This window comes from Oncorhynchus nerka, linkage group LG27, assembly GCF_034236695.1.
Source record: "Oncorhynchus nerka isolate Pitt River linkage group LG27, Oner_Uvic_2.0, whole genome shotgun sequence".
NCBI classification, from domain to species: Eukaryota; Metazoa; Chordata; class Actinopteri; order Salmoniformes; family Salmonidae; genus Oncorhynchus; species Oncorhynchus nerka.
In genome coordinates this window covers 34604793-34631638 of record NC_088422.1, presented here as the reverse complement: position 1 = coordinate 34631638, position 26846 = coordinate 34604793, and the positions used below count along the sequence as shown (strand labels likewise).

The window sequence follows — 26846 nt, the reverse complement described above, 5'->3', positions numbered from 1 at the left end:
GGCTCCTCCTTACACTGTTTGTGACATTGGCCTATGCGTGTGTGTTCCTCAGCTACCGGACAGTGGTCAGACCCTCCTATAAGGTGGTGTACCGTGCCGTCACCTCTCTGGAGTGGAAGTGCTGTCCAGGCTACAGCGGCACCGCATGTGAAGAAGGTAAGAGGGCAGATCTCCAGATCTTCTCCCTGTCTCTGTACTTCTCTCATTTCTGGTCCCTGTAGTGTCTTTCTCTCACCTCTCTACATCTAATTTCCTCTCTCTCTCTCTCTCTCTCTCTCTCTCTCTCTCTATCTCTCTCTCTCTCTCCTCCTCTGCTTGACTGGCAGAAGAGAGAGAGAGAGAGAGACCCCAGGATGTGAGAGTGATTAAGGGCTGTGGTAGTTAATCATGTGGATGTGTAGTCCTGGAGGCCTGGAGCCTGGTTCTGACGCAGCCCCTCAGCCGTGGGTTGGAGGGGGAAACCGTGACGACCAGACAGCTGCCAGGATGCCTTGGCTCTCCCCTCCACTTCTTCCGTCTCTCCACACTCTCACTTCTCTTTTCACTCTCACTCTGGTTTGATCTCTCTTTTTTTCTCATCCCTTTCTCCAAGTTATCTTTTCTGACTTATCTGAAGTTCAATAATGTATCTAGGTCTTTGTTCTATTCCCCATTTCCATCAGCACACCTCTCGGTCTCTATCTTTCTCTGTGTTATCCAGTATTCCCAGTTCCCCACTGTGTTAGTCTCCTAGGAGTTCCTCCGAACTAATATATGAGTAATATGACTAAAGTGTTTGGTACTTTCCACTAGGATACCCCTCTGTTTGCCTGCATCATAACAAAACATTCTCACTCTCCAATAGTCTTGCAAAAACCTCACATCAGGATCTCAGGGCAGAGCCAACAGCCTCCATTTTATTAATCTTCTAGGTTTTTATGTGTCCAACTTCACAGTCATTGAAGCACGTAAGGTCAATTATTTTTTGTGGTTTAGAGTTATATAGTCCAGCTGCAAGTATGTTGTCATCCTCTACCATGCTAACTCTCTGTTATTGCTCTTCTGATCATTTCAACTCCAGTAGCTCCCCCCGTCCATGCGACCACGCCCCCACACACACCTCTCCTCACCCCTCTCACCCAGAACAGAACAGAGCCTAATGATTTCCCTTGGTGCTGGCTGGCCCCCTGTCTCAGCCTTGTCTGGGGTACAGGGTGGAGTGACTGTTTGTCCCAGGACTCGGGCTGTTAGTGTTCTAGGTGGAACTGTAAATCGTTGAGTTTTGTGACACAGATTACAATAACCCTTTGCTATGGTAAAACATTGAGTTCTCAGTGGTGTTGACATGGGACTGCTGTTTCCCTCTCCAACCAGCTCACTCCTCCCAGGTGAGCTAACAGTTTCTCTGGGTTCTCCCAGGGGCCCGCTGCCTGCTGCTGGGTGCTCTAAGGGGGCCTCTTTTGGGAGAAATTACTCCACTTTTCCCACCAGCACACCCTTTACACATGTTGACACAAGGTGTACACATGTAACACATACTCAGATACAGGGTACAAGACACTCAAAAACACCCATACGTGCATGGATGAAAACAGGCTACCGAGATACACACACACACACATGGAAAGCAGACACACACACACTGTCAACATAATTATCCAATTACTGTATGTGCTGTGGGAGATTCCCTCTGGTTGTCATGGAGGGCTGTAGTGGGGGTTTGACTGGAGGGCGGGGGGATTAGGCACTTATCAGAGTGCCCTTCCTGGTGGCTCAGATCACAGGCAGCGCTGAGTGGAAGTGACAGCTACTATTTGGAGAGAGCTGCGCTGAAGCACCGTGGATAGCATCCAGGACCGCCTCCGGTGCTCTGCAGAAGAGGCCCCTGACAGCACACAATCTGATACCCCTCCTCTCAGCCCCCTCATCCCCTTTCTTAGGGAGCAAAAACCAGCGACATGGGGATGACTGGAGATAGGATTGCACAAATTGTTGACATAGCGTTGTCAAGGAAGGTTAGAGCGCCACTCACAGGTCCATTGAATGTGAGGTCAAGTACAAGCTGTTTGTTTGCTTGTCCCTCTGCTGCCTGTTTGCTGTCTGCCTCTCACAGACTGTGGGAAATGTGCATGATCCTCTCATTTACTTTACCTCCCCTACCTCTACCTCCTCTGTACTGCACCATTACCCTAACCATTACCCTATCTGAGGGCTGGTCAGCATTACTGCAACCGTCACCACAGCAAACAGGCAGACTGAGAGGATGAGAGTAGAGGTGAGATTGAATGATAGCAAACCTCCTCAATCAGGAAAAGGCAGAGCGGTGAGGGCACTGGCTGTAATCTTAGTGCTCAGTATTGTTGTTTTCATTCGCTCACTTTTCTGAGTTCAGCCTATGTCCCATTACATATGTGTACTCTCTGACCCGGTTGTGGCGTTTGGAGTTTGGTCCCCCCTTGCTGCTCCCCTGCCTGCTGACTAGGGGTTCTGACTGTCTGGTCTGTCTGACCTAGAGATAACACATCTCTGTTTTAGTTTAGAGTCCCCTGAATGTGTTTTCCCCAGTCCCAATGACCCTGGGAACAGAGTACACCAACCCAGGATGAGTGAGCGCATGCTATTGGACGGGTTCAGGTCACTCTGGCACCTGAGAGACTCTCTCATCCAATCAGAGGTTCCCATGAGATCTGTGGCCTGTTGGCTCCACCAGATCCAGCCTAAGGGCTCCAAAAACAAAACATTACATCACACACAGGGGGGTAACAGAAAAACAGTCAGAGAATCAATGTGGAGTAAGATAACACTGTATTAAACCACCCCTCATATTGCTCTCTGTCTCTCAGGCCCCCACCCCAATCTCAAGCCTTGGCTCAAATTCCAGACCAGTGGTGTGATTACTAGGTCCTAATTGTTTTCTATGAGGTTGAGGAGATATTGTGTTACTGCTGGACCTGGAACACGATAAGCATGATGGAGGCACTTTCATAAGCTTTCAGATAACAGGGATATCCCTTCACCCTTCCAAATAACACTATCAAAAGTAAACCCCATTTAGATAGCAATTTTATTATAACAGAATTTCAAATGTATTCCATACAGGCTTGACTATGACATCCAATCTAGCTGTCAAACACATCAGTGTGCCTACAGTATCAAATACTGCATCAAATGGAGATCCCAGTCTCTCTGACATATAAACTGTGATAGTATTCATGTCTCCCTCAGGTCAGGTGTGTTAGTTGGCGTACTGTCCTTGTCCTCCGCTGTGACTGAGTTATGTGAGGATGACACTGGGAGACTCCAGTTGATATCATGGACTGTACTTGATATATAGAGATAGGCACTTGAAAGCAACTCATCACCATGGCAGAGTATCTCAGGAGGGGGCTGCAGGCAGGCAGGCAGGCAGGCAGGCAGCACAGTGAGACTTTAGGGAGGAGGTTTTGCTGAATTAGCGAGGTTTTCGATGCTCTGCGAGAGAGTCCCCATCAATGTCTCTCATCCAAGCTGAGGCTGCGGTTTCTGGGCCGCAATTACGCCGTGGCCGGGAGGTAGAGGCGCGGCGTCTGCAATAAGCTGCGGAACTGTAATCTGTGTTTTCACAGCTCTGCGTGGCTTATCAGAGGCCTATACGCTAAGCCCCTTGCTTTTAACATCACTGGGCTGCAGCTTGCCATTAGCAAGGGGAGTGTGGGAGTATGTGGGTGCTGGTGGATTTGTGTGTGTGGGTGGGAGTATGTGGGTGCTGGTGGATTTGTATAGTGAAGGATACAGCTGTTAACCTGTTGCGACGAGCAATCCCGTATCCGGGAGCGTAATTATAGCCTCAAGCTCATTACCATAACGCAACGTTAACTATTCATGAAAATCGCAAATGAAATGAAATAAATATATTGGCTCACAAGCTTAGCCTTTTGTTAACAACACTGTCATCTCAGATTTTCAAAAAATGCTTTTCAACCATAGCTACACAAGCATTTGTGTAAGAGTATTGATAGCTAGCATAGCATTAAGCCTAGCATTCAGCAGGCAACATTTTCACAAAAACAAGAAAAGCATTCAAATAAAATCATTTACCTTTGAAGAACTTCGGATGTTTTCAATGAGGAGACTCTCAGTTAGATAGCAAATGTTCAGTTTTTCCAAAAATATTATTTGTGTAGGAGAAATCGCTCCGTTTTGTTCATCACGTTTGGCTAAGAAAAAACCCAGATAATTCAGTCATTACAACGGCAAACTTTTTTCCAAATTAACTCCATAATATCAACAGAAACATGGCAAACGTTGTTTAGAATCAATCCTCAAGGTGTTTTTCACATATCTATTCGATGATAAATCACTCGTGGCAGTTTGGTTTCTCCTCTGAACAAAATGGAAAAATGCACGCACCTGGAGATTACGCAATAGTTTTGACGGAGGACACCAAGCGGACACATGGTAAACGTAGTCTCTTATGGTCAATTTTCCAATGATATGCCTACAAATACGTCACAATGCTGCAGACACCTTGGGGAAACGACAGAAAGTGTAGGCTCATTCCTTGCGCATTCACAGCCATATAAGGAGACATTGGAACACAGCGCATTCAAAATCTGGCTCAGTTCCTGTATGAAATTTCATCTGGGTTTTGCCTGTAGCATTAGTTCTGTGGCACTCACAGACAATATCTTTGCAGTTTTGGAAACGTCAGAGTGTTTTCTTTCCAAAGCTGTCAATTATATGCATAGTCGAGCATCTTTTCGTGACAAAATATCTTGTTTAAAACGGGAACGTTTTTCATCCAAAAATGAAATACTGCCCCCAGAGGTTCAAGAGGTTAAGCACGATTAGCTGTTTTAATGGCTGCAGTTTCTAGTAGCTGTAAATCGAAAGACCCAGTGTAAGGTCCCGGGTTTGGGGCCTGCACGACGCCAGTTCCCCTCTTTGAGTGCCGATCTCCACTCCCACTCCTCTTGGACCACACGAAGGAGCGCTGTCAAAAACAAAATATGCTGACCCAACATGAAGCCACCATTTTCCAGAGCTGTCCCTGAAGTGGTCCTTCTCCCTCTTCTAATCCACACATCCCGGGTCCCCCAATCCTGTGTTTACAGTATAAACAGGTTGTAAAACCACTGGAACACTCACACGTACAGTGGGGTCTGAAATGATTGAGACCCTTGAAAAAGATGAACAATAATGACTGTATAAAATAAATCATTCAAATACTGAGCTACGTACTGTATGCTGTATGCTCAAAAAAATTGGGAAATTATATTCTTTTCTACAAATACAATTACTTAAGTAATACTTTTTTTTTTTTAAATGGTAGGGGACCAAATTATTAGCACCCCTAAAGATTATTTTAAATAAAGTAGTCAAAAGTTTAGTATTTGGTCACATATTCCTAGCATGCAATGACTACATCAAGCTTTTGATGCATGTGTGCAGTTAGTTTTGGTTGTGTTTCAGATGATGTTGTGCCCAATAAAAACGAATGGTAAATAATGTATTGTGTCATTTAAGAGTCACTTGTACAATTTTCTAAACACTTCTACATTAACGTGGATGCTACCATGATTGCAGATCATCCTGAATGAGTGTTAATAATGATGAGTGAGAAAGTTACAGAGGGTCAAAGATCATACCCCCAAGACCTGCTAATCTCCCCTGTTATTGGTAATGGTGAGAGATTAGCATGTTTTGACTACTTTATTTATAAGAAACTTTAGGGGTGTCAATAAATTTGACTCCTATCTTTTCAAGAAAAATTATTACTACCTGTTCAACTAAATCTCTTTCTCTGAACAGTTGATTAGTATTAAAAAAAAAAATTGGGGGGGAGAAAACAATATAGCTCAGTATTTGAATTATTATTGCTCATCTTTATCAAGGGTGTCAATAATTTTTGACCCCACTGTACATACACACACATACATACGCACGCTTACTGATTTATTTATAAGGACATATAGACACACACGTCACATTTCACACACATGCACGTTCAGATACACTCACAACAGGAGGTTGGTGGCACCTTCATTTGGGAGGACAGGCTCGTGGTAATGGCTGGAGTGGAATGGTATCAATTAAATCAACCACATGGTTTGATGCCCTTCCATTCGCTCCGTTCCAGACATTATTATGAGCCGTCCTCCCCTCAGCAGCCTCCACTGACTTAAAATCACCCACAAAACATGATTTACACAGACACACATACCCACAATGGCATCCTATGCATACACACAGACAGGCATGCCCCCAGCAGAATGCAGACAGGCCTGTGCGGAGATTCATGGGCGTGTAAATGGCGAGCGACAGCAGCACAAGTGCCAAGCCCAAATTGGAAACAGCTGAGGCGAGGGGAGCTGACGGCCCCAGATGAGATTAGAGGTGGGAGTGTCTAGCTCCTCGCTTCTCCACTCAGTGGGGAATAGTCACAACAGCCATTCATTATAAAATGACACCAGTCATTTTACCAATGTGACCAGCCAGCAAACAGGGAAAAGGAAGCATTTTTCTCCCTCTGTTTGCCCCTCTGTCGTGCTCCTCCTGTTGATGTTTGTGAGCTCGTTTGTTAGGGTGGAAATGGTAAAGAGTTGTTTTAGACTATTTCAAAGTATATTTTCGAGGAAACCAACAATTGCCACAGGTCAGATGAGGGTTGAGATTTCTTGTGCTGCATGCAGGTCAGTTTATTTATGGTTTCCCTGGCCTCTGTTCTGAGTCCCTAGGGAGGTGTAAATTATTGAAAATCATGCTTCTTCTTCTTCTGGGGAAATGGACCCAGCAGGCAAACTAGAACTTGTAAGGCTGCAGGGATGAAATTAGTGAAGCTGTGCGCACACACACACACACACACACACACACACACACACACACACACACACACACACACACACACACACACACACACACACACACAGAGTCCTGCCCCGTGGCAGACACTATGAGCTCCTCTGTCCCCAATAAATCAGAGGCATTTCCTCTCACCCTGCAGTTTAACAGGGCCTGTGTGGGCTGTATGAGTGACCCGTAAACCCACAGGCACTCTGTGGCTCTTTTCAGGGCCCTGCACAGCAAAGGACTATCAATGGGAAGAGGCAGAGAAATGCAGAGGGAGAAAGGAGGGGGAAGAAAGGGGGAAGAGGAAGGGAAACTAGGGGGGGGTCAGTGCCGCTACTGACATCACCCTTCATCTCCCTGTGTTAGCCTCAGTTCTCAGGAGTAGCTAGCAGTGTTGAGGTCAATCATGGTGTGGTGCTGCTGCCCTCAACTGTCTCTGCTCTACATCCTAAGTGATGTCATCAGAGGTTTCACTAGGCCTTTCTGCTGTCCCTCAACCCCTCAGAGTGTAAACCAATTACCATCCCTCAACCCACCAAGGCACCATTCAGAGGTAGTGAGTGACATGCAGTAGTTAGAACACATAGCTGTCCTGTAGCCATGATGTATATGTCTCTGTGTTTTGACGTCGTTGAGTCTGAAACAATGGCAGCATTGATGGGATGGCCTGAGCTCCCAGGGGGCTGGTGGTAATGTACTGTACAGCCCTGATGAGTTCACCTGGCCTAGCGCTGCCTGGCTCCCAATGGGACTGCCCTCCCTCCATCTGTGGATCTCTTTCACAGAGGGACCTCCACTCATTCCCTATACCACCTCTTCTCTTCTCTTTTAATCTCTCTTCCACCTCTCTCCTCGCCTTACCGTGTCAGTCTCTCCACTCTCTTCTCCTCTCCTATCCTGTCTTCTCACATCATCATTCCTCTTCTTTCCTATCCTTTAGTCTGCTGTGTCTCTCCTTCCCTTTTCTATCTCCCTGTGCAGTGTGTCAGTACTGGCTGCCTCTCAATCCTCCACACTGCCAGCTCTCTCTTTCTCTCTTACTTATCTCTTTATTATTTTATTCAAGCCCTGGGCAGCCGCAGATATGAATCAGAATGATATCTCTTCTCTTCTCCTCTTTTCTCCCTCCCTCCTGCAGTTGTGTCCAGATGCTGCAAGGCAGAATGTTTAGTGTGAAACCAGCATGTAAACAATGCTAGCAGTTGCTATGTTGGTGCTGTGTATCATTCTGTTAATATGCAGTATCTGTTTGAGGTTTTGTGTACTCCCAGAAGTCTTAATTGTCTTGTTGCACATTTGTCATCTATAAAAGTGCAAAAACATATTACGACACCACATGAGAAAGACTCAAAGTGTTTTGGTCCAATGGGCTGGGATTGAGGAAGGAGCTATCTAACCCAGGCCACACCTCCCCCCACCACCACACTCCCTTATCCCAAACCACAGACAGACCGACAACCACAACAGAGCATTGGACTGCGGTGGACGGACAGGTGGTGATGACATCATTTATGACCCCTCATTTCAAGGACCTCCCAAAATCACTCTTCTTGCTCTTCTGGGTGGATGAGGGGACTCAGGTTGCAGTCACATTAGTGTCCCCACTCCTCTCCCCTCAGTGGCTGCTGCTGACGTGGTGGAGGGAGGTAGTGCTGAGTCAGAAAGAGGTGCTGAGTCAGAAAGAGAAGCGGTCTGGTGATAGTTAGTTCTGGGTTGAGAAGGGGCAGAAGAAGGATAAGTTTTTTTGGGGATCAGCTAAACTTACACACAGGCTAATTGGAGACATGACTGGTTCTGTGAGCAGCAATCAGAGAAAACAGAGGACACTGCTTCCCTCTGGGCTCTGTGGAACCAAATGCCTTGACTGGGGGAAAATGACTTCCCTTCATAGGGTGGGACAGGGAATAATGGAAGGTATAGGATCGTGTCTCTAAAGATCAGATGACTGATATATGAGACCAAATGAAAGTGATTGGCTGGCAGACAGGCTATGCATTTACAGTAGGGTGTGGCGGAGAAAGATGAAGTGTGAAGATCTCTGATAAGACCCATGAGTGACCCATTCCTCATTATCTGTGTCTTGTGTGTGTGTATATGTGCGTGTCTGGGAAGTGACAGTCCTCAGTGACAGTCCTCCTCAGCACAGCCTCTTCAGCACAGCCCTGTATCTGGCACCGAGTGTACATTCACACATGCGCCAGACAGATGAGGAGCGTTTCCCTCTGCAGTGTGCTGTTTACCTACTAATAGAGCATGGAAGACATGCATCATTTAGGAGAGAGCTCATATCTCCTCCTCTGTCCTGACTCCTCCACTGTCACGCCTCAGAGACCTCTGGACTCCATCATACTGCCATCCCACGCACGCACATGAGCACACACACACACACACACACACACACACACACACACACACACACACACACACACACACACACACACACACACCTCCTCTCTGCTCTCTCCTCCTCTCCTCCATGCACAGAATGAAGGACAGACTTGGGAGGACCATCCTCCTCAGTGAATTTTTCTTTCTTTTTTTAAATAGTGAAACTTATAGTTACTATTTTTAAATAAAACATTATTAAATATATTTCCATGTCACAAAAATAATTGATTAAAACACACTGTTTTGCAATGAAAGTCTACAGTAGCCACAACAGCACTCTGAGCTCTTACTAACATCAAGGCGGTGGCCCGTTCCTGTAGGTTCATGCTCTACAACATCCGCAGAGTACGACCCTGCCTCACACAGGAAGCGGCGCAGGTCCTAATCCAGGCACTTGTCATCTCCCGTCTGGATTACTGCAACTCGCTGTTGGCTGGGCTCCCTGCCTGTGCCATTAAACCCCTACAACTCATCCAGAACGCCGCAGCCCGTCTGGTGTTCAACCTTCCCAAGTTCTCTCACGTCACCCCGCTCCTCCGCTCCCTCCACTGGCTTCCAGTTGAAGCTCGCATCCGCTACAAGACCATGGTGCTTGCCTACGGAGCTGTGAGGGGAACGGCACCTCAGTACCTCCAGGCTCTGATCAGGCCCTACACCCAAACAAGGGCACTGCGTTCATCCACCTCTGGCCTGCTCGCCTCCCTACCACTGAGGAAGTACAGTTCCCGCTCAGCCCAGTCAAAACTGTTCGCTGCTCTGGCCCCCAATGGTGGAACAAACTCCTCACGACGCCAGGACAGCGGAGTCAATCACCACCTTCCGGAGACACCTGAAACCCCACCTCTTTAAGGAATACCTAGGATAGGATAAAGTAATCCCTCTCACCCCCCCTCCCCCTGAAAAGATTTAGATGCACTACTGTTCCACTGGAGGTCATAAGGTGAATGCACCAATTTGTAAGTCGCTCTGGATAAGAGCGTCTGCTAAATGACTTAAATGTAAATGTAAATGTTGCAGCATGAACTGACATGTTGCCCACCCAATCAAAGGATCAGAGAATGAATCTAGTACTGAAAACATAACATAATTAGCTAGCAATGCAGTGCATAAAATGTGGTGAGTAATTGACTCAAAGAGAGACGAAGACAATAACTGAACAGTTTTGAACAAATTAATTTCTTCAAAAATGAAGGAGAGGCGAGAGAGAGAGAGAGAGCTATATTTAGTTAGTATTTTTTTCACTTTCACTTAGCTAGTGAATGCTGCTAGCTAGTTTAGCCTACACAAACACCTGGATCAAACAGAGATGGATAGTAAGTGAGCTAGCAGGCTATGGCTATCCAACACTGGTACTTTTCCAAGTCAATGTAAGCTTTTGGTTTTATTCATTTATTGCCACCGGGTCCGCCGGTGTAACTGCTAAACTGCTTGCTAACTGTACATTGCACTGCATGATTGTAGCGTATTTACTAACGTGTGAGTTCTAGTAGCTATGTTGACTGACATTAGCTAATATGGTGACAACGATGTAGGCTGTGTGTAGCGGTTATGATATGTATGTTTGACTTGGAAAGTTTTTTTTGTCTGGTCACATATGTTGTGCACTGAAGCCAACAAGGCAAAGAGAAAGGTTAGAGGAGGAGCGCACGTAGATGCAAGAAGGAATTAATGAGCAAAGTGATCATGCTGTTTGTATGTGGCTGCTATGAAAGTGAACTGTATTTGCTTGTGGTCAGGGGTGTATTCATTCTGCCGATTCTGTTGAAAAACATTTCTTTAATGGAAGTAAACGGAATGAAACAGGGATAAACATACTTGAATTTGTCCAATAGAAACTCTTGTTTGCAGCTGTGGGACTATTGATTACATTCAAGATCAGATAGATCACATGTCAAACTCTTTCCAAAGAGAACAGAGTGTCTGTGGGTTTTTGCTCCACTCTTGTACTTAATTGATGAATTAAGATCACTAATTCGAAAGGAGCTCCATGCACCTGATTGTCTAGGTCTTAATTGAAAGGAAAAACCAAAAACCCGCTGACACTTAGCCCTCCATGGCATGAGTTTGATACCCCTGAGCTAGATGCAGACAAGAGTGTGCAAGGTGGTATTGAATGTGCCACTGTCTGTCTGTCACCTTGATTACTCAAAATGTTTCTCTCGACCTGTGTGCCTACGTTAACGTTCATTCATAGGCTAGCTTGTAGCAACCTCATGATGGGTATAGGGAAAATTAGGGTATCATGTAGTAGCCTAAACCTATCAATGTTACATTGAGCTGTGCGAATGGAATATGAGTGACAGTCATTCAATATGCTATAACAGAAATAAGGCCATGCTCATTAAACGTCACCTACTGCCACTGGTCTAAACATACTGTAGTCTTAGTGCTACTGGATGGGAGCACAGCAGAGCCTCCAGTCACAGACCTGTCTATCTGCTGCTGTCGTTGGAGCGAGGCAGGGAGAAGAGTGGCTCTTCAGTACTGGCTGTATTATTTCTGTTGGCTCACCTCCATGTTGTCTGTCTGAAGGTTTCACCTGACAGGGACTGTCTGGGTCTGAGAGACGGTGCTAAGATTCCTTAACATGACCAGCATGCTGTCTGTTGCCTTATTCTGCAGATGGATACCTGACCTAAAAGAGGAGCTGTGAGGTTCTGCGTGGTTCTGACTCTGAGTATCAGTCAGACTGATACACAAATCTCTCTGTCGCTGTCTCCTCAAATAATGTTTTTCCTTTCTGGACATAAACCCGTCATAACATCCTATTTACAAAAGAACAGAAGCATTATTCCAAGCTAATGCGTCTTTTATTGAAATGTGAAACTTCCACTGCTTTGTAAACCTAGCTGCTAGTGTAAACAGAGACTCATTAAGACTGTGTTACCGACGCTGAAACCAGATGGGTTCTGAACCAGAGACTGTTGAGAAGTGCTAAAAGTCCTAGCACAGTTTAGATCCTCCCCGTCTCTCTCTCCTCCTCTCTTTCTCCATCTCAGTAATCTATTCACCCCATTGAAGATGGAGAGAGAGAGAGAGAGAGAGAGAGAGAGAGAGATGGCGGTGAAAGACATGAGCAGCCGAATGAGTTGAAATTTGCCCCTGCTCCAAAGGGACACGTTTCTCTGAGTGCTGCCAGGAAGAGATAGAGCAGAGAGAAGAAAGAGGATGGAGGTAGGGATGTCCTCTCCTCCCCTTTTCATTGTTAGTCCTGACACTTGGCAGCGACGGCTGAGGGGTTTGGATGCCACAGTGTTTTTTCAGCCAGCGGTGAGAAAAATAAGGTCCTTGTAATAAAGAGAAGAGGAGAAAGAGGGCGTTTATTCTCTGTTTGAAAAGCTTGTTGAAGGTTGGTAAGGTCATAACCTGAAAGGAACAAGTACTGACTGGACAGATTGATCAGCTGACCTAACTGATGGTGATGAGGAAGGTGATTCAGTTGAAGTATTGGATTAGAGGGTTGAGATCTATAGTACATCACAGCTTCTTGCAGGAGTCTGCAGCCGTTCCCTGCTCTACACATGGGTGATTGATAGGAGGGGTATAAGGCCAGAGTAAGGAGTGGTACAGGGTAGGGCCAGTGTTATAAAAGAATACCATGCATTATTTCTTAATGACTTTACCCATGCTATCCCTGGAAACCTCTCAACACATTCTCATGTTCAGTCAAACATACTGAAACCCCTTAAGGGTGTATGTTCTAAGTATGTCAGACCTCTGGGGACAATGTCCCCCTGTGCCATTGGTCAAAGCTGAAGAAAGGAAGCGTGTCTCTAGTGTTTCATATATTGTATGATTTCCTCTCATAATAGATGGAGATGAATATCTAAGATAGTCCAACTGAGTTGTTTCAGCCCTGTAGTACACTCAGTTCCCTTCTCTTTTTCGCTCTCATTTCCCCTCTACTCTCCCTCATTCACTGGCGGGCCGGGAATGCTGCGGTTACCATGGACACCTGCCAGAGGTGCAGAGATTCCTGAGGCGTTTATGAGCGACGGTCCAGTCTGGCCTGGTTCTGACAGACTGCTACTCTTCCTCTCTCCCTCTCTCTTTCTCTTTTTGTTAGTATAGCAGTGATGGAGCCCTCACACACTCTCAGATCCACTTAGGGGATGGAGAAGACATGCTGTGAGATGCTGGTTAGGATCACTCATCTTTCTCAAAGAGCTTTTTTTGCAAACTGGAATTCCTTTCTCATGGCTGCACCTGACAGAGCAGAAATCTGACCCGCTCGTAACAGTACAGCCAGGTTCAAAATCTCTGCACAGTGTTCCATAATGTACCATAGAGCTGCACAGTGTTCCATAGTGTTCCATAGAGCTGCACAGTGTTCCATAGTGTTCCATAGAGCTGCACAGTGTTCCATAGTGTTCCATAGAGCTGCACAGTGTTCCATAGTGTTCCATAGAGCTGCACAGTGTTCCATAGTGTTCCATAGAGCTGCACAGTGTTCCATAGTGTTCCATAGAGCTGCACATTGTTCCATAGTGTTCCATAGTGTTCCATAGAGCTGCACAGTGTTCCATAGAGCTGCACAGTGTTCCATAGTGTTCCATAGAGCTGCACAGTGTTCCATAGTGTTCCATAGAGCTGCACAGTGTTCCATAGTGTTCCATAGAGCTGCACATTGTTCCATAGTGTTCCATAGTGTTCCATAGAGCTGCACAGTGTTCCATAGTGTTCCATAGAGCTGCACAGTGTTCCATAGTGTTCCATAGAACTGCACATTGTTCCATAGTGTTCCATAGTGTTCCATAGAGCTGCACAGTGTTCCATAGTGTTCCATAGAGCTGCACAGTGTTCGATAGTGTTCCATAGAGCTGCACAGTGTTCCATAGTGTTCCATAGAGCTGCACATTGTTCCATAGTGTTCCATAGTGTTCCATAGAGCTGCACAGTGTTCCATAGTGTTCCATAGAGCTGCACAGTGTTCCGTAGTGTTCCATGGAGCTGTACAGTGTTCCATAGTGTTCCATAGAGCTGCACAGTGTTCCATAGTGTTCCATAGTGTTCCATAGAACTACACAGTGTTCCATTGTGTTCCATAGAGCAGTGTTCCATAGAGTTCCATAGGGTTCTTTTGAGCTGCACAGTGTTCCATAGTGTTCCATAGAGCTGCACAGCGTTTCATAGAGCTACACAGTAGAAGGGTCTTACAATGGGAAAGAGCATGTCAGCGCCAAGCAGCTAGCTGCCCTCCTCTGTGAATGTGTCTGAAGGTCAGACAAAGGGCAGAGATGCATCATCACCCTATAAAAGACTAACATCAACACCCATCGTCTGCACTGTGCATGCAGTAGTTTGTGTGTGTGTGTGTTTGTATGTGTGTTTGTGTTTGTGTGTGTGTGTGTGTGTGTGTGTGTGTGTGTGTGTGTGTGTGTGTGTGTGTGTGTGTGTGTGTGTGTGTGTGTGTGTGTGTGTGTGTGTGTGTGTGTGTGTGTGTGTGTGTCAATGTGGTGTGTGTGTGTGCTCTCCAGACTACTGTCTTTTAAACTTTTAAACTGGGAAATCGTTCCACCAAGCCTGACTGATAGGGTTTTATATGAGTCAGTCATGGCAGAGATAGGGATTATCAATGAACCCTGTCGCTATGAAAGCAGCCAAGGAGTCACACGTCTCAATTATGATAACTCGCCCCCTCGCTCCTCTTTCCACCCTCATCCACCCGCAGAAATATGGTAAAAGGCTTTAGTGCTGAAATTGCACTGTTACTTTAATTTTCCACTTGCTTCAACATCTCATCATCTCACCACCAAGTGATGTCATTTATAATTATAAAGATTTCATAAAGATTATAAGTGAAATACTTTTTACGACAGCTTTATGTAAAGACCATTTTTATGTAGACGGGAGTGGAATGATTTTAACATGATTGTCCTAAATTGTTACTTGTGATTTTTTACAGCTTTCATGAGTAGTTTAACAGGCTGCTGATAAAACAGAAATGGTCTGCTAAGTCAAGGACCTTGTTCCTATTAAACTCTACCAATTATATTATACTCCCTCAAAAATGACCTAGAGACTTCAGTTAAATTATCACCTTCATAAACCCCATAAAGTCCTAAAAAGGGTTGAAGACCCTTTCAGATACAATGGCGCTGGAGGAGATGGCTGCCGTTTCACGGCCTGCTATTGTGTGTGTTTTTTTGCGTTATTTGTACATAATGTTTCTGCCACTGAAAAGAGCTTCTGGATATCAGGACAGAGATTACTCACAACGTACTGGACAAAGATTTTTTCTTTACCCAGTCGGACACGAAGGATTTACTTCAGACACCCGACAAGGCCCAAATCCCAGTCATTTGCATGAGAAAAAGACAGAGATATCTGGGACGCAGGTCGGGGTGCCTTGTAAGGATCTGACAGCAAGTGGGTAATCTGTCTCTACCATCAGTCCTATTCGCCAACTTGCAATCACTGGAAAACAAACTGGATGATCTACGGTCGAGACTATTCTACCAACGGGACATATAAAAACTGTATTATCTTATGTCTCACCAAGTCGTGGCTGAACAACGACATGGATAACATACAGATAGCGGGTTTTACGCTGCATCAGCAAGATAGAACAGCTGCATCCGGTAAGACAAGGGGTGACGGTCTGTGTATATTTGTAAACAACAGCTGGTGCATGAAATTTAATATTAATTCTCAAGGTTTTGCTCGCCTGAGGTAGAGTATCTCATGATAAGCTGTAGAACACACTATTTACCAAGAGGCGGCGCTCCTAGTGGCCGGGGACTTTAATGCAGGAAAATCTAAATACGTTTTACTTCATTTCTACCAGCATGTTAAATGTGCAACCAGAGAGAAAAAAACGCTACACCACCTTTACTCCACACACAGAGACACATAAAAATCTCTCCCTCGCCCTCCATTTGGTAAATCTGACCATAATTCTATCCTACTGATTCCTGCTTACAAGAAATAACTAAAACAGGAAGCACCAGGGACTCGGTCAGTAAAGAAGTGGTCAGATGACGCAGATGCTAAGCTACAGGACTGTTTTGCTAGCACAGACTCTTCCGATAGGATTGAGGAGTACATCGCATCAGTCACTGGCTTCATCAATAAGTGCATTGATGACGTCGTCCCCACAGTGACCGTACGTGCATACCCCAACCAGAATGCATGGATTACAGGCAACATCCGCACTGAGCTAAAGGGTAGAGCTGCCGCTTTCAAGGAGCGGGAATTCTGCTACGCCCTCCTACGAACCATCAAACAGGCAAAGCGTCAATACAGGATTAAGATTGAATCTTACTACACCGGCTCCAACGCTCGTCGGATGTGGCAGGGCTTGCAAACTATTACAGACTACAAAGGGAAGAACAGCCGCGAGCTGCCCAGTGACCCAAGCCTACCAGACAAGCTAAATTACTTCTATGCTTGCTTTGAGGCTAGCAACACTGAAGCATGCATGAGAGCATCAGCTGTTCCGGATGACTGTGTGATCATTCACAAGCCCGCAGGGCCAGACGGATTACCAGGACGTGTACTCCGAGCATGCGCTGACCAACTGGCAAGTGTCTTCACTGACATTTTCAACCTCTCCCTGACCGAGACTGTAATACCAACATGTTTCAAGCAGACCACCATAGTCTCCGTGCCCAAGAACACTAAGGTAAACTGCCTAAATAACTACCAACCAGTAGCACTCACATCTGTAGCCATGAAGTGCTTTGAAAGGCTGGTCTTGGCTCACATCAACACCGTTATCCCAGAAACCCTAGACCCACTCCAATTTGCATACCGCTCCAACAGATCCACAGATGATGCAATCTCTATTGCACTCCACACTGTCCTTTCCCACCTGGACAAAAGGAACACCTACGTGAGATTGCTATTCATTGACTACAGCTCAGTGTTCAACGCCATGGTGCCCTCAAAGCTCATCACTAAGCTAAGGACCATGGGATTAAACACCTTCCTCTGCAACTGGATCCTGGACTTCCTGACGGGCTGCGGGCTGCGGGCTGCAGGCTCCAGGTGGTAAGGGTAGGTAACAACACATCTGCCACGCTGATCCTCAACACGGGGGCCCCTCAGGGGTGCGTGCTCAGTCCCCTCCTGTACTCCCTGTTCACCCATGACTGCATGGCCAGGCACGACTCCAACACCATTATTAAGTTTGCAGACGACACAACAGTGGCAGTCCTGATCACCGACAACAGTGAGACAGCCTATAGGTAGGAGGTCAGAGACCTGGCGCCAGGATAACAACCTCTTCCTCAATGTGATCAAGACAAAGGACATGATTGTTGACTACAGGAAAAGGAGGACCGAGCACGCACCCATTCTCATTTTACCTATCTATTTTTGACTTAACTCTTATTTTTCTTAAAACTGCATTGTTGGTTAAGGGCTTGTAAGTAAGCAGTTCACTGTAACACCTGTTGTATGTGGCACATTTGACAAATAAAATTTGCTTTGATTTGACAGAGAGGGTGAAAGAGACAAAGAATGAGTGTGAAAGAGAAATGGAGAAAGGGAGAAAGAGGATAAGTGTTTGGGAGATATAGGGCAGATGAAGATAGAGGGCGAGTAAGGGAGAGGATGAGGACTAGAGGTCTTCATGAGTCCAACAGATCTGAAGAGTGGGTCCTGATCCTAAATTCTGACTTTTGTCTCGGATCTGGGTCTGATATAATTGCCACGAGTCTCAGGTATGTACAATTAAAATATATTTACAGATTTGCACCAATTGGACCCGACCTCTGTTAATTTAATGTGTGTGAGACGATGAGAACTGCGTGAGCTTGTTATCTGTCAGCCAGTTGCAACTCAATAAAACTTGTAGCTTATGTCCAACTGAAACTGGTTCTGGCTACTTATGACATATGCGCCTGGTGCTGAGGAGAGAGAGCGAGTGGAAGGAGCCTTGGCCTAGGCTACTGTTGATTGCGAAAATTGAGTCCTTTTTCATTGAAGTAAAATTTAAGTTAGAGGAGAAAGTGTATAGTGAAAAGAATCTGACAAGGGGACTGTCCTCTGGGACAACTTTTAATATTGTACTGGACAAAGATGAGAAGAACGTTGGCACGGCCATATGGACTGTGTGTGCAACTCGCTAATCAGGTTTGATGCAATTTTCTAACTTTTATGTATTTAGTTTCGTATTTATTATAATTTGTTTTTTCGTTATTATTATTATTATTATTGTAGACCTATTTAAGAATCTAAGCCATTTCTTTATACAGTGCCTTGCGAAAGTATTCGGCCCCCTTGAACTTTGCGACCTTTTGCCACAATAATTTTGCACGCCCAATTTTTCAGATTTTGATTTGTTAAAAAAGTTTGAAATATCCAATAAATGTCGTTCCACTTCATGATTGTGTCCCACTTGTTGATTCTTCACAAAAAAATACAGTTTTATATCTTTATGTTTGAAGCCTGAAATGTGGCAAAAGGTCGCAAAGTTTAAGGGGGCCGAATACTTTCGCAAGGCACTGTATATGCACAAAGTGTTTTGTTTCATTTTGTTGATACATTTTCGTTGGCTAAATTAAGTTTGAACTGTCTTTTTAATTTTGTGCTATATTTAGTTGAAGATTCAAAATAGGCCTCTTGTGTCTATGGGTATCTGGAAGTCTATTGGTATCTGCTAGCATGCTAGTAGATACCAATAGACTTCATGGCATTGCGCTAACGCTAGTTAGCATTGGCTCGCAAAACTATCTCTAACTTCCTTCACACTGGACACAGAGACATACAAATGGTATCCACGAGTTCATCTGGCTCAATGGTTTCCATTGATCATCATTGAGATGTTTCTACAACTTCATTAGAGTCCACTTGTCATAAATTCAATTGATTGGACATGATTTGGAAAGGCACACAACTGTCTATAAAAAGGTCCCACAGTTGACAGTGCATGTATTAGCAAAAACCAAGCCTTGAGGTCGAAGGAATTGTGTCGAGGCACAGATCTGGGAAGGGTACCAAAACATTTCTGCAGCATTAAAAGTCCAAGAACACAGTGCCCTCCATCATTCTTAAATGGAAGAAGTTTGTAACCACTGAGACTCTTCCTAGAGCTGGCTGCCTGGCCAAACTGAGCAATTGGGGAAGAAGGGCCTTGGTCAGGGAGGAGACCAAGAACCCAGTGGTTACTCTGACAGAGCTCTAGAGTTCCTCTGTGGAGATGGGAGAACCATCACTGCAGCACTCTACCAATCGGGCCTTTATGGTAGAGTGGCCAGACGGAAGCCACTCCTCAGTAAAAGGCACATGACAGCCCGCTTGGAGTTTACCAAAAGTCACTTAAAGACTCTCAGACCATGAGAAACAAGATTCTCTGGTATGATGAAACCAAGATTGAACTCTTTGTCCTGAATGCCAAGCGTCACGTCTGGAGGAAACCTGGCACCAACCCTACAGTGAAGCAAGGCTGTAACGTAACAATGTGGAAAAAGTCAAGGGGTCTGAATATTTTCCGAATGCACTGTATAATGCTTATCTTTATAAAAAAAATAATAATAACAAATTAGCCTCCTTCTGTATGATTATATCTGTATAGCAGTAGTAGCCTATCTGACAAGTATAAAGATATGAATGTCATGTCGGGATATCTGTATCTTTCTCTCGGTTGCTCTAGGCCTAGTTCTCTTCCTTTATATGTTAAATATGAATATTATACAGTGGATGTTTAGGCCTATATGCCTGTAATGCCCTGATGCATTTAGGGCTCAACCCTCCGACAGCCAAACCATGTGGTGGACAATTATTGTTTTAGGAAAGTAAAAACCAATAAAACAATAGGCTATAAAGTTTTGAATATGCTACACATCGAAACAATGAATATACATGTTTTGTTGTTGTTATAGGCAGTTTTTAAGGACACGTAACTGTGGATCACTTAGCCAATATCACTCATTTATTGATGGCGCTGGCAGAACCGGTCTGAGGTTTTGTTCTTTTTTCTCTCTCGGATCCGAACCGGCTGTTCTCGGGTCCATTCGGGTCTCAGTTTTATAAAAATGTATTTATACATATCAGGTGGGGTGGGAAAGCCACTAATTCAGTTCGGAACAGGTCCAACGTTTTGGACCCGGTGAATACCTCTAGTGTGAACTCTTCAGTAGTGTTTTTCATCTTCCCACTCCTGTATTGTTTAAATTAGAGTTGCTCTCCAATGGTTTGTATGACAGCTGGATCCTGTAATTCCCCATCACTCAAACCTACACTCACTATGCAGACACACACTCATACTGTCTCACACACTCATACTGTCTCACACACTCACACTGTCTCACACACTCACACTGTCTCACACACTCATACTGTCTCACACACTCACACTGTCTCACACACTCACACATGGACACCTTACCACATACTCACACCCTCACACTAATCCACATTCACACACCGTGTCCTACTTACGGTATGAAACATATGCTATCACATTCTCTCACTCAGAGACACATGCATGTGCACAGAAGCACTCACACTCACACTCACACTCACTCTATCTGTACCTGGATGTCACTATGTTTGATTTAGTTCTCTTGCCTCACCAGTTCCTGGGCCAGATGTCAGTGTGAGGGATAATATACTGTATATCCATTCTGCTTTACTACACTCCACTCTCATACGCCTAGGGACCCAGGCCTTTCCCAGCCATGACCTCTGGGCCTCCTCCAGAACAAAACACATACTGCCAGACACAGCAGGAGGACACACACACACACACACACACACACACACACACACACACACAGGTAGAGAGGTACAGTGGAGCAGACAGAGAAAGTTTTGGCCCAATGATTTATAAGGTCTCTGTACGTGTGTCACAGGCACAGTACTGTCTCTGGAGTGGAGAGTAGAACTGGACGTGTTTTCATGGGACCACTCACCCAGCCTGCACATTATTTAGACCTTACACACAGTTACAGTTAGCAGCCAGAAAACACCCCTTTAAATGCAAGCCTCTTATTACTCATAAATTAAGGGGATTTTCTCTGGTGATCATATTTGTGTCCAATGAAATAATGACATTTTACCCAATCCTCTACTCTGCTATGATGATTTCATAGAACCAGTGTGCCATAGAACCGTCCAACATGTCCTCCCCTGCTGGGCCCCTGAGGGTGAGCTGAATCCTGTTGACCCTGAGCTGTGATCACACAAGCCTTTTTATAAGCTGATGAGAGAACAGCAATTGATGGCTCTGGATCGCTCTTTTGAATTTCTTTTGTTTGTCGTTTTCTTTACAGTAAAGCCCGTGATAGTTCTGCCATTTTTCTTCTTTTCCATTTTGATCTGCCTCATCTGTCATCCCTCTCTCCTGATCCTCTTCCACACTCCTGCATGGGAACCTCCGATCTGTGTGTGTATGTATGTGTGTGTGTGTGTGTGTGTGTGTGTGTGTATGTGTGTGTGTATGTGTGTGTGTGTATGTGTATGTGTATGTGTATGTGTGTGTGTGTGTGTGTGTGTGTGTGTGTGTGTGTGTGTGTGTGTGTGTGTGTGTGTATGTGTATGTGTGTGTGTGTGTGTGTGTGTGTGTGATTTATCCCTGCATGTCTTCACATACACAGCTCTGTCTGAAGGCATGTTGTGTTCAAGTGCCTTTCAGAGATAAGACTCTCATCATTCTGACTGCTGGGAAAAGAAATGAACAAGAAAGGGGCAAAGACACAAACAGAATCCTCCTTTATTCTCTCTCTCACCCCTGTCCTTCTTTCACTCTCATTCAGTTTCCCTGCCTCCATTGCTTTCTGTTTCTTCCTGTGTTGGTGGTCCAGCGTATTGAGAAGGCAGGCATGTGTCTCGGTCATGCTGTTTTTGAACCCCAGCTCCGGCCCTAGCTGTATTGCTGCCTGGCCCTGGGACTGGCCCTGGACTGGCACTGGGACTGGCACTGGGACTGGCCCTGGCACTGGGACTGAGAATGAGAATGGATGTCAGAGAAAAGCTAGAGCACTTCATCACTACAGCATTGTCTCTATAGCTCTGGCTGAGAGATGGGAGAGAAAGAGGGAGAGAAAGACAGAGAGACAGAAAGAGACAGAGTCGGGGGGATAGGCTGTCTCTATAGGCCTCTCTCTCAGTCCCCTATTGGCCGTGGTGTATTTCAGCCAAGAAGCCTTTGAAAGCCCAAACCCCCACGTCTGCTATACGACTCTGAGAGCACTCATCACACGCATAATAAATTTGGCCTTTAAAAGAAACTACTCCCTCTTTTAGACACAGTAAAACAATAACGACAGGGAGGGGTGCATGCATGCATGCGAGGAGGGCACTGGGTCTGTGTATGCATGTGTGTGTGCGGGTGTGTGTGTGTGTGTAGTAGGTGTGTGTGTCTGCGCCTTGTTTTATTTGCACTTGTAGGATGCTGAGCAGTTTAGGCATCTAGACACACACATGCGCACACACATGCACCCGCACGCTAGTGATGCGCGGGTTGACTCATAGGGTCATTAAATACTGTGTGGATTGAAGGGCGGGTGGCTGTTGGGCGTGTTGAATGAAGAGAAAACAATAGCTTCAAAAATCCATAAATGTATTATTCTTGTGCAATTTATATCTATAGGCTACATTGAGGTTTTTCTTTCATTCTTTTAGGCGATCTGGCATTACTGTGTAAGCCTTAGGGCCTATAACGGTATGCCAAATAGCCTACACGCCAATCGCTTTTGGGAACTAGCACGCACACACACACGATCGCACACACACAGACAGACAACTCTGGCTCTTTTCCCTCCAGCTATTTAAGCGACCACATTGCAGCCTGCCACTGGGAAAACACTCAATGATCCTAAACTGGAGATTTAACTCTGAGGAAGGCCCCATGTTGAACCGAGTAGCCCCGTCCCCAGTCCTCTCTCCTGATCCACTGGCCCCTGCTCCCTCTCTCCCCAAGCCCTGCTCCCTCTCTCCCCAAGCCCTGCTCCCTCTCTCCCCAAGCCCTGCTCCCTCTCTCCCCAAGCCCTGCTCCCTCTCTCCCCAAGCCCTGCTCCATCTCTCCCCAAGCCCTGCTCCCTCTCTCCCCAAGCCCTGCTCCCTCTCTCCCCAAGCCCTGCTCCCTCTCTCCCCAAGCCCTGCTCCCTCTCTCCCCAAGCCCTGCTCCCTCTCTCCCCAAGCCCTGCTCCATCTCTCCCCAAGCCCTGCTCCCTCTCTCCCCAAGCCCTGCTCCATCTCTCCCCAAGCCCTGTTCCCTCTCTCCCCAAGCCCTGCTCCCTCTCTCCCCAAGCCCTGCTCCTCTCTCCCCAAGCCCTGCTCCATCTCTCCCCAAGCTCTGCTCCCTCTCTCCCAAGCCCTGCTCCCTCTCTCCCCAAGCCCTGCTCCCTCTCTCCCCAAGCCCTGTTCCCTCTCTCCCCAAGCCCTGCTCCCTCTCTCCCCAAGCCCTGTTCCCTCTCTCCCCAAGCCCTGCTCCCTCTCTCCCCAAGCCCTGTTCCCTCTCCCCCCAAGCCCTGCTCCCTCTCTCCCCAAGCCCTGCTCCATCTCTCCCCAAGCCCTGCTCTTTCCCCCAGCCCTGCACTCCCCCCGCAAAACACAAACAGCCTACTGACCCGGTGAGCAAAAGGGCTCTGTATTTCTGTCTGTCAAAGGAACCAGATGAGATACAGACCCACGCGCCTCTCTAACACTGCCCAGACCCAGGCCCTGGCTGCTGGGTTCAGGAGAGGCGGAACTGGAGTGGCTGGTTCAGATAGGGGTGAGATAAAAGGTGTGGATGCATACATCTGTAGCACAAAGGACCATGGTGGAGTTGAGATGAGATGAGCGAGGCTTTCATCTAGGCTGATATCAGGGAGAGCAGCACATCACAGTAAGATAAGATAGCACTATACAACCATCCACACACACAGACACACACACACACAAACAAAACTGTCTGAGTATTTGCTTTGGCTTACCCATTCATTAAAGCCAGGGGATGGGGGGGCCAGCTCAAGCCTGCCTGCCTGTCTGGTCTCGCTCGCCTGGTACTGAAAGCTCAGGTCCTTTAAAGGTAATTTCACTGCTATTCTTCTCATAACACCATTGGATCCATTTCAACAAGCAGGGTTACTCTTATGAAATACTGTATGTATTTATCTTACTATTCCATAGTATTGTTACATTAATTCAGCATCCACGTTACCCAGCAATACAGGAGAGTGTGTTGTGATTACTATTGTAGTGACTACACCTACCTGCCAGTCTGTTTTATGTGTGGCCAAGCACAGCTGTTGCTTTAATTATTTAAAAAAAACTATTTTATGGATTTCTTATATCTATCCGATCTGTTCGTAGCCATAGAACTGCATAGAAGTGTGTGTGTTTATTTCGGTTGAGGTGGAGATGCTCCAGATATCCAAGGCTATACGTAGATACGCCATTGAAGTTCCAGCATGCAAAGAGAACAAGGTTGTGAATGTGTGTGTGTGTGTGTTTTCCTTTATGTGTGGCCATGCTTATCCCGCTCTTGTGTTTCTCCATGTGCTGCGGTCGGAGGGGAGACAGACAGGGGCCTGAGATCTCTGCCAACTCTACCTCTGGTTGAGTTGCTTTACTTCCTGTCTTTGACACTGTCTACTTCCATGATAACGACTCCTCCACATCCCATGTGTTGTCATTGCAGAACAGAGGAAAACCCTTCAGATGTACATACTATTGAGTAATCTTGTATTCTCTCTTCCTCTGAGAGCGCAATAGACAGCCATGTGATTCTGCCTAGGTAAAGGTCAAAAGTCATGTCCGTTTAAATCATTCACATTTGTTTGGTAAAAACAACAGGATAAATACACATGGAAGTAAAGTCCATTCCCCTTTTTTTCTCCTTTGTGTAATTTTGTCAGAGATCAGTCCTAGTGTTTGTTGTAATCTTTGATCAGTCCCGTTGGATGTTTGTTTAGCCTTGAAGGAGACAGATGTGTGGGCCAAGACAGTGTTAAAATAACTGTTCGTCATTATAATTATCAGGGACTTGTTCGCTTGTGGCTCAGCTCTATTGCTTCACTCATTGTACAAGGCTACCTTTCATTCATAAACCATCTCCATGAATGACTGCAGGTTGACGTTTATTGGGATGAGTCTTGTCCTGGAGGCAGAACTTAGCAATTTCGTTAGATGTTCCAACTGCAAACTAAAATGAGTCTATATTGTAAAAATTTATGAAAACAAAAATGAGCTTTCTGGTCTTAATTTAAGGTTAGTGTAAGCATTAGGGTTAGCAGTGTGGTTAAATTTAGGGTTAAGTTTAAACTCTGATTTTCTGACTTTGTGGCTATGTCATCTAGTGACCATTCTGCAGAGCTGCCTCCAGAACAAGATTCATGACAAAAAACGCTAACCTGCTGAATGACTCTCCACACAGTGTGTAAAGTGATCCCAGATTTAAATCTGAATTATTTCTCGTTTGTGTAACTTCCAGTAACTGAGGTCTAGAATACTTAATTTATTGTTGAAGTGTAATCCCAGACCCAGGTCCTATCTCCCAGGGCCCAGCTGTCAGTCATCACAGCTTGGGTTAGCAGTGACATGGATTAGGTCAGAATTGACCCCCACTGGGTGTTTGAGACCTGTGTTAGAGTCTCATGTCTCTGCTGTGGTGTCGTGTTCCCATGTCCCCCTGTGTGAGTCAATCTCAGGTGAGTATGGGCTCAGTGTCCCTCACACCACCACCCTGGACGCCATAGTCCAATCAGCTTTGATCCCGCCCGCGGCCCCTGGAAGTAAGTGGGGTCTAATCCCCAGAAAGCCCTATAAGACACAGAGGAATGTCTGGCACACAGGAGACCATTCAACCAGGGATTACACAGAAAGCAGCTCAGTCTCATACAGCCATAACCCCGGTGTGTGTGCGTGTCCTTGCATGCGTGCAGGTATATGTGAGTGTATTTGAGTGACCTGAGCAGTGAGGGTGTTGATTCCTCAACACAGTTTTGTGTATGTAAAGAATCAGTGACCACACATCTGATAATAGCTTCCATCCCCGTATTAACCCTTTATGGAACTAAACCTTAAGTGACAGAGAGTGTGTCCATCCACACACTGAGCCTGATAGTTCATCCATACCTGCTGTGCCAGTTGAAACGTAGAGCAGCTGTAGGGAAAACGTTGTGAGAATGTTTCAGATGGTTTTTTAGGTGTCTATGGCCCAGAGGTGGAGAGCGGCCATGTCACTGTCTCAGCACTCTGGCTTTTATTCTCTGTCATTCTCAACCCTTATAAGAGGTCAACTCTTGGACACTCAAGTATATAGTGGGTTGATGGTTTCTCTGTGGACATTTATTTTATTTAGCCTTTATATAACTGGTTCATGGGTGTCCATATGGCAGTACTCCGCCTGTTCGTGTGTACTAGGAGGCTGGACACAGTGGATCTGGCTGATTTCAGAGTGGGTTTGAAACTCATGTCACAGATCCACGGGAACCAGCGTATCATCATCTGCATCTCAATTTGCACACTATTCCCTATATATTGCACTACTTTTGACCAGGGCCCATGGGGTAGTGCACTGTAGGGACTTGGGTGCCATTTAGGATGCATACCCAGTGTCTTCCTGCAGAGTGTTCTGCTGTGTAGGGATCCCAGCCCAGACTCCCCTTCTGTTTTCTACCCTTCAGCTACAGACAGCTCCCCTCTCCCTGCCCTGACCCACTCTACAAGTATGAGATGGCCTGCTGGGAACCTTGTGTGTGTGTCTGTCTGTGTGTGTG

The 26846-nt window shown here is 45.8% G+C and overlaps 1 protein-coding gene across 6 annotated transcripts in view; it reads left to right on the top strand.

Moving 5' to 3' along the window:
• Positions 1-26846, top strand: part of LOC115111655 (EMI domain-containing protein 1-like) — an 80566-nt gene that overhangs the window by 21081 nt on the left and 32639 nt on the right. For all 6 annotated transcript variants that reach the window (XM_065011605.1, XM_029637967.2, XM_065011603.1 and 3 more), the window contains one exon: positions 53-156. In XM_065011605.1, coding sequence (XP_064867677.1) covers positions 53-156 — 104 coding nt within the window. The remainder of the gene's footprint in view (positions 1-52; positions 157-26846) is intronic.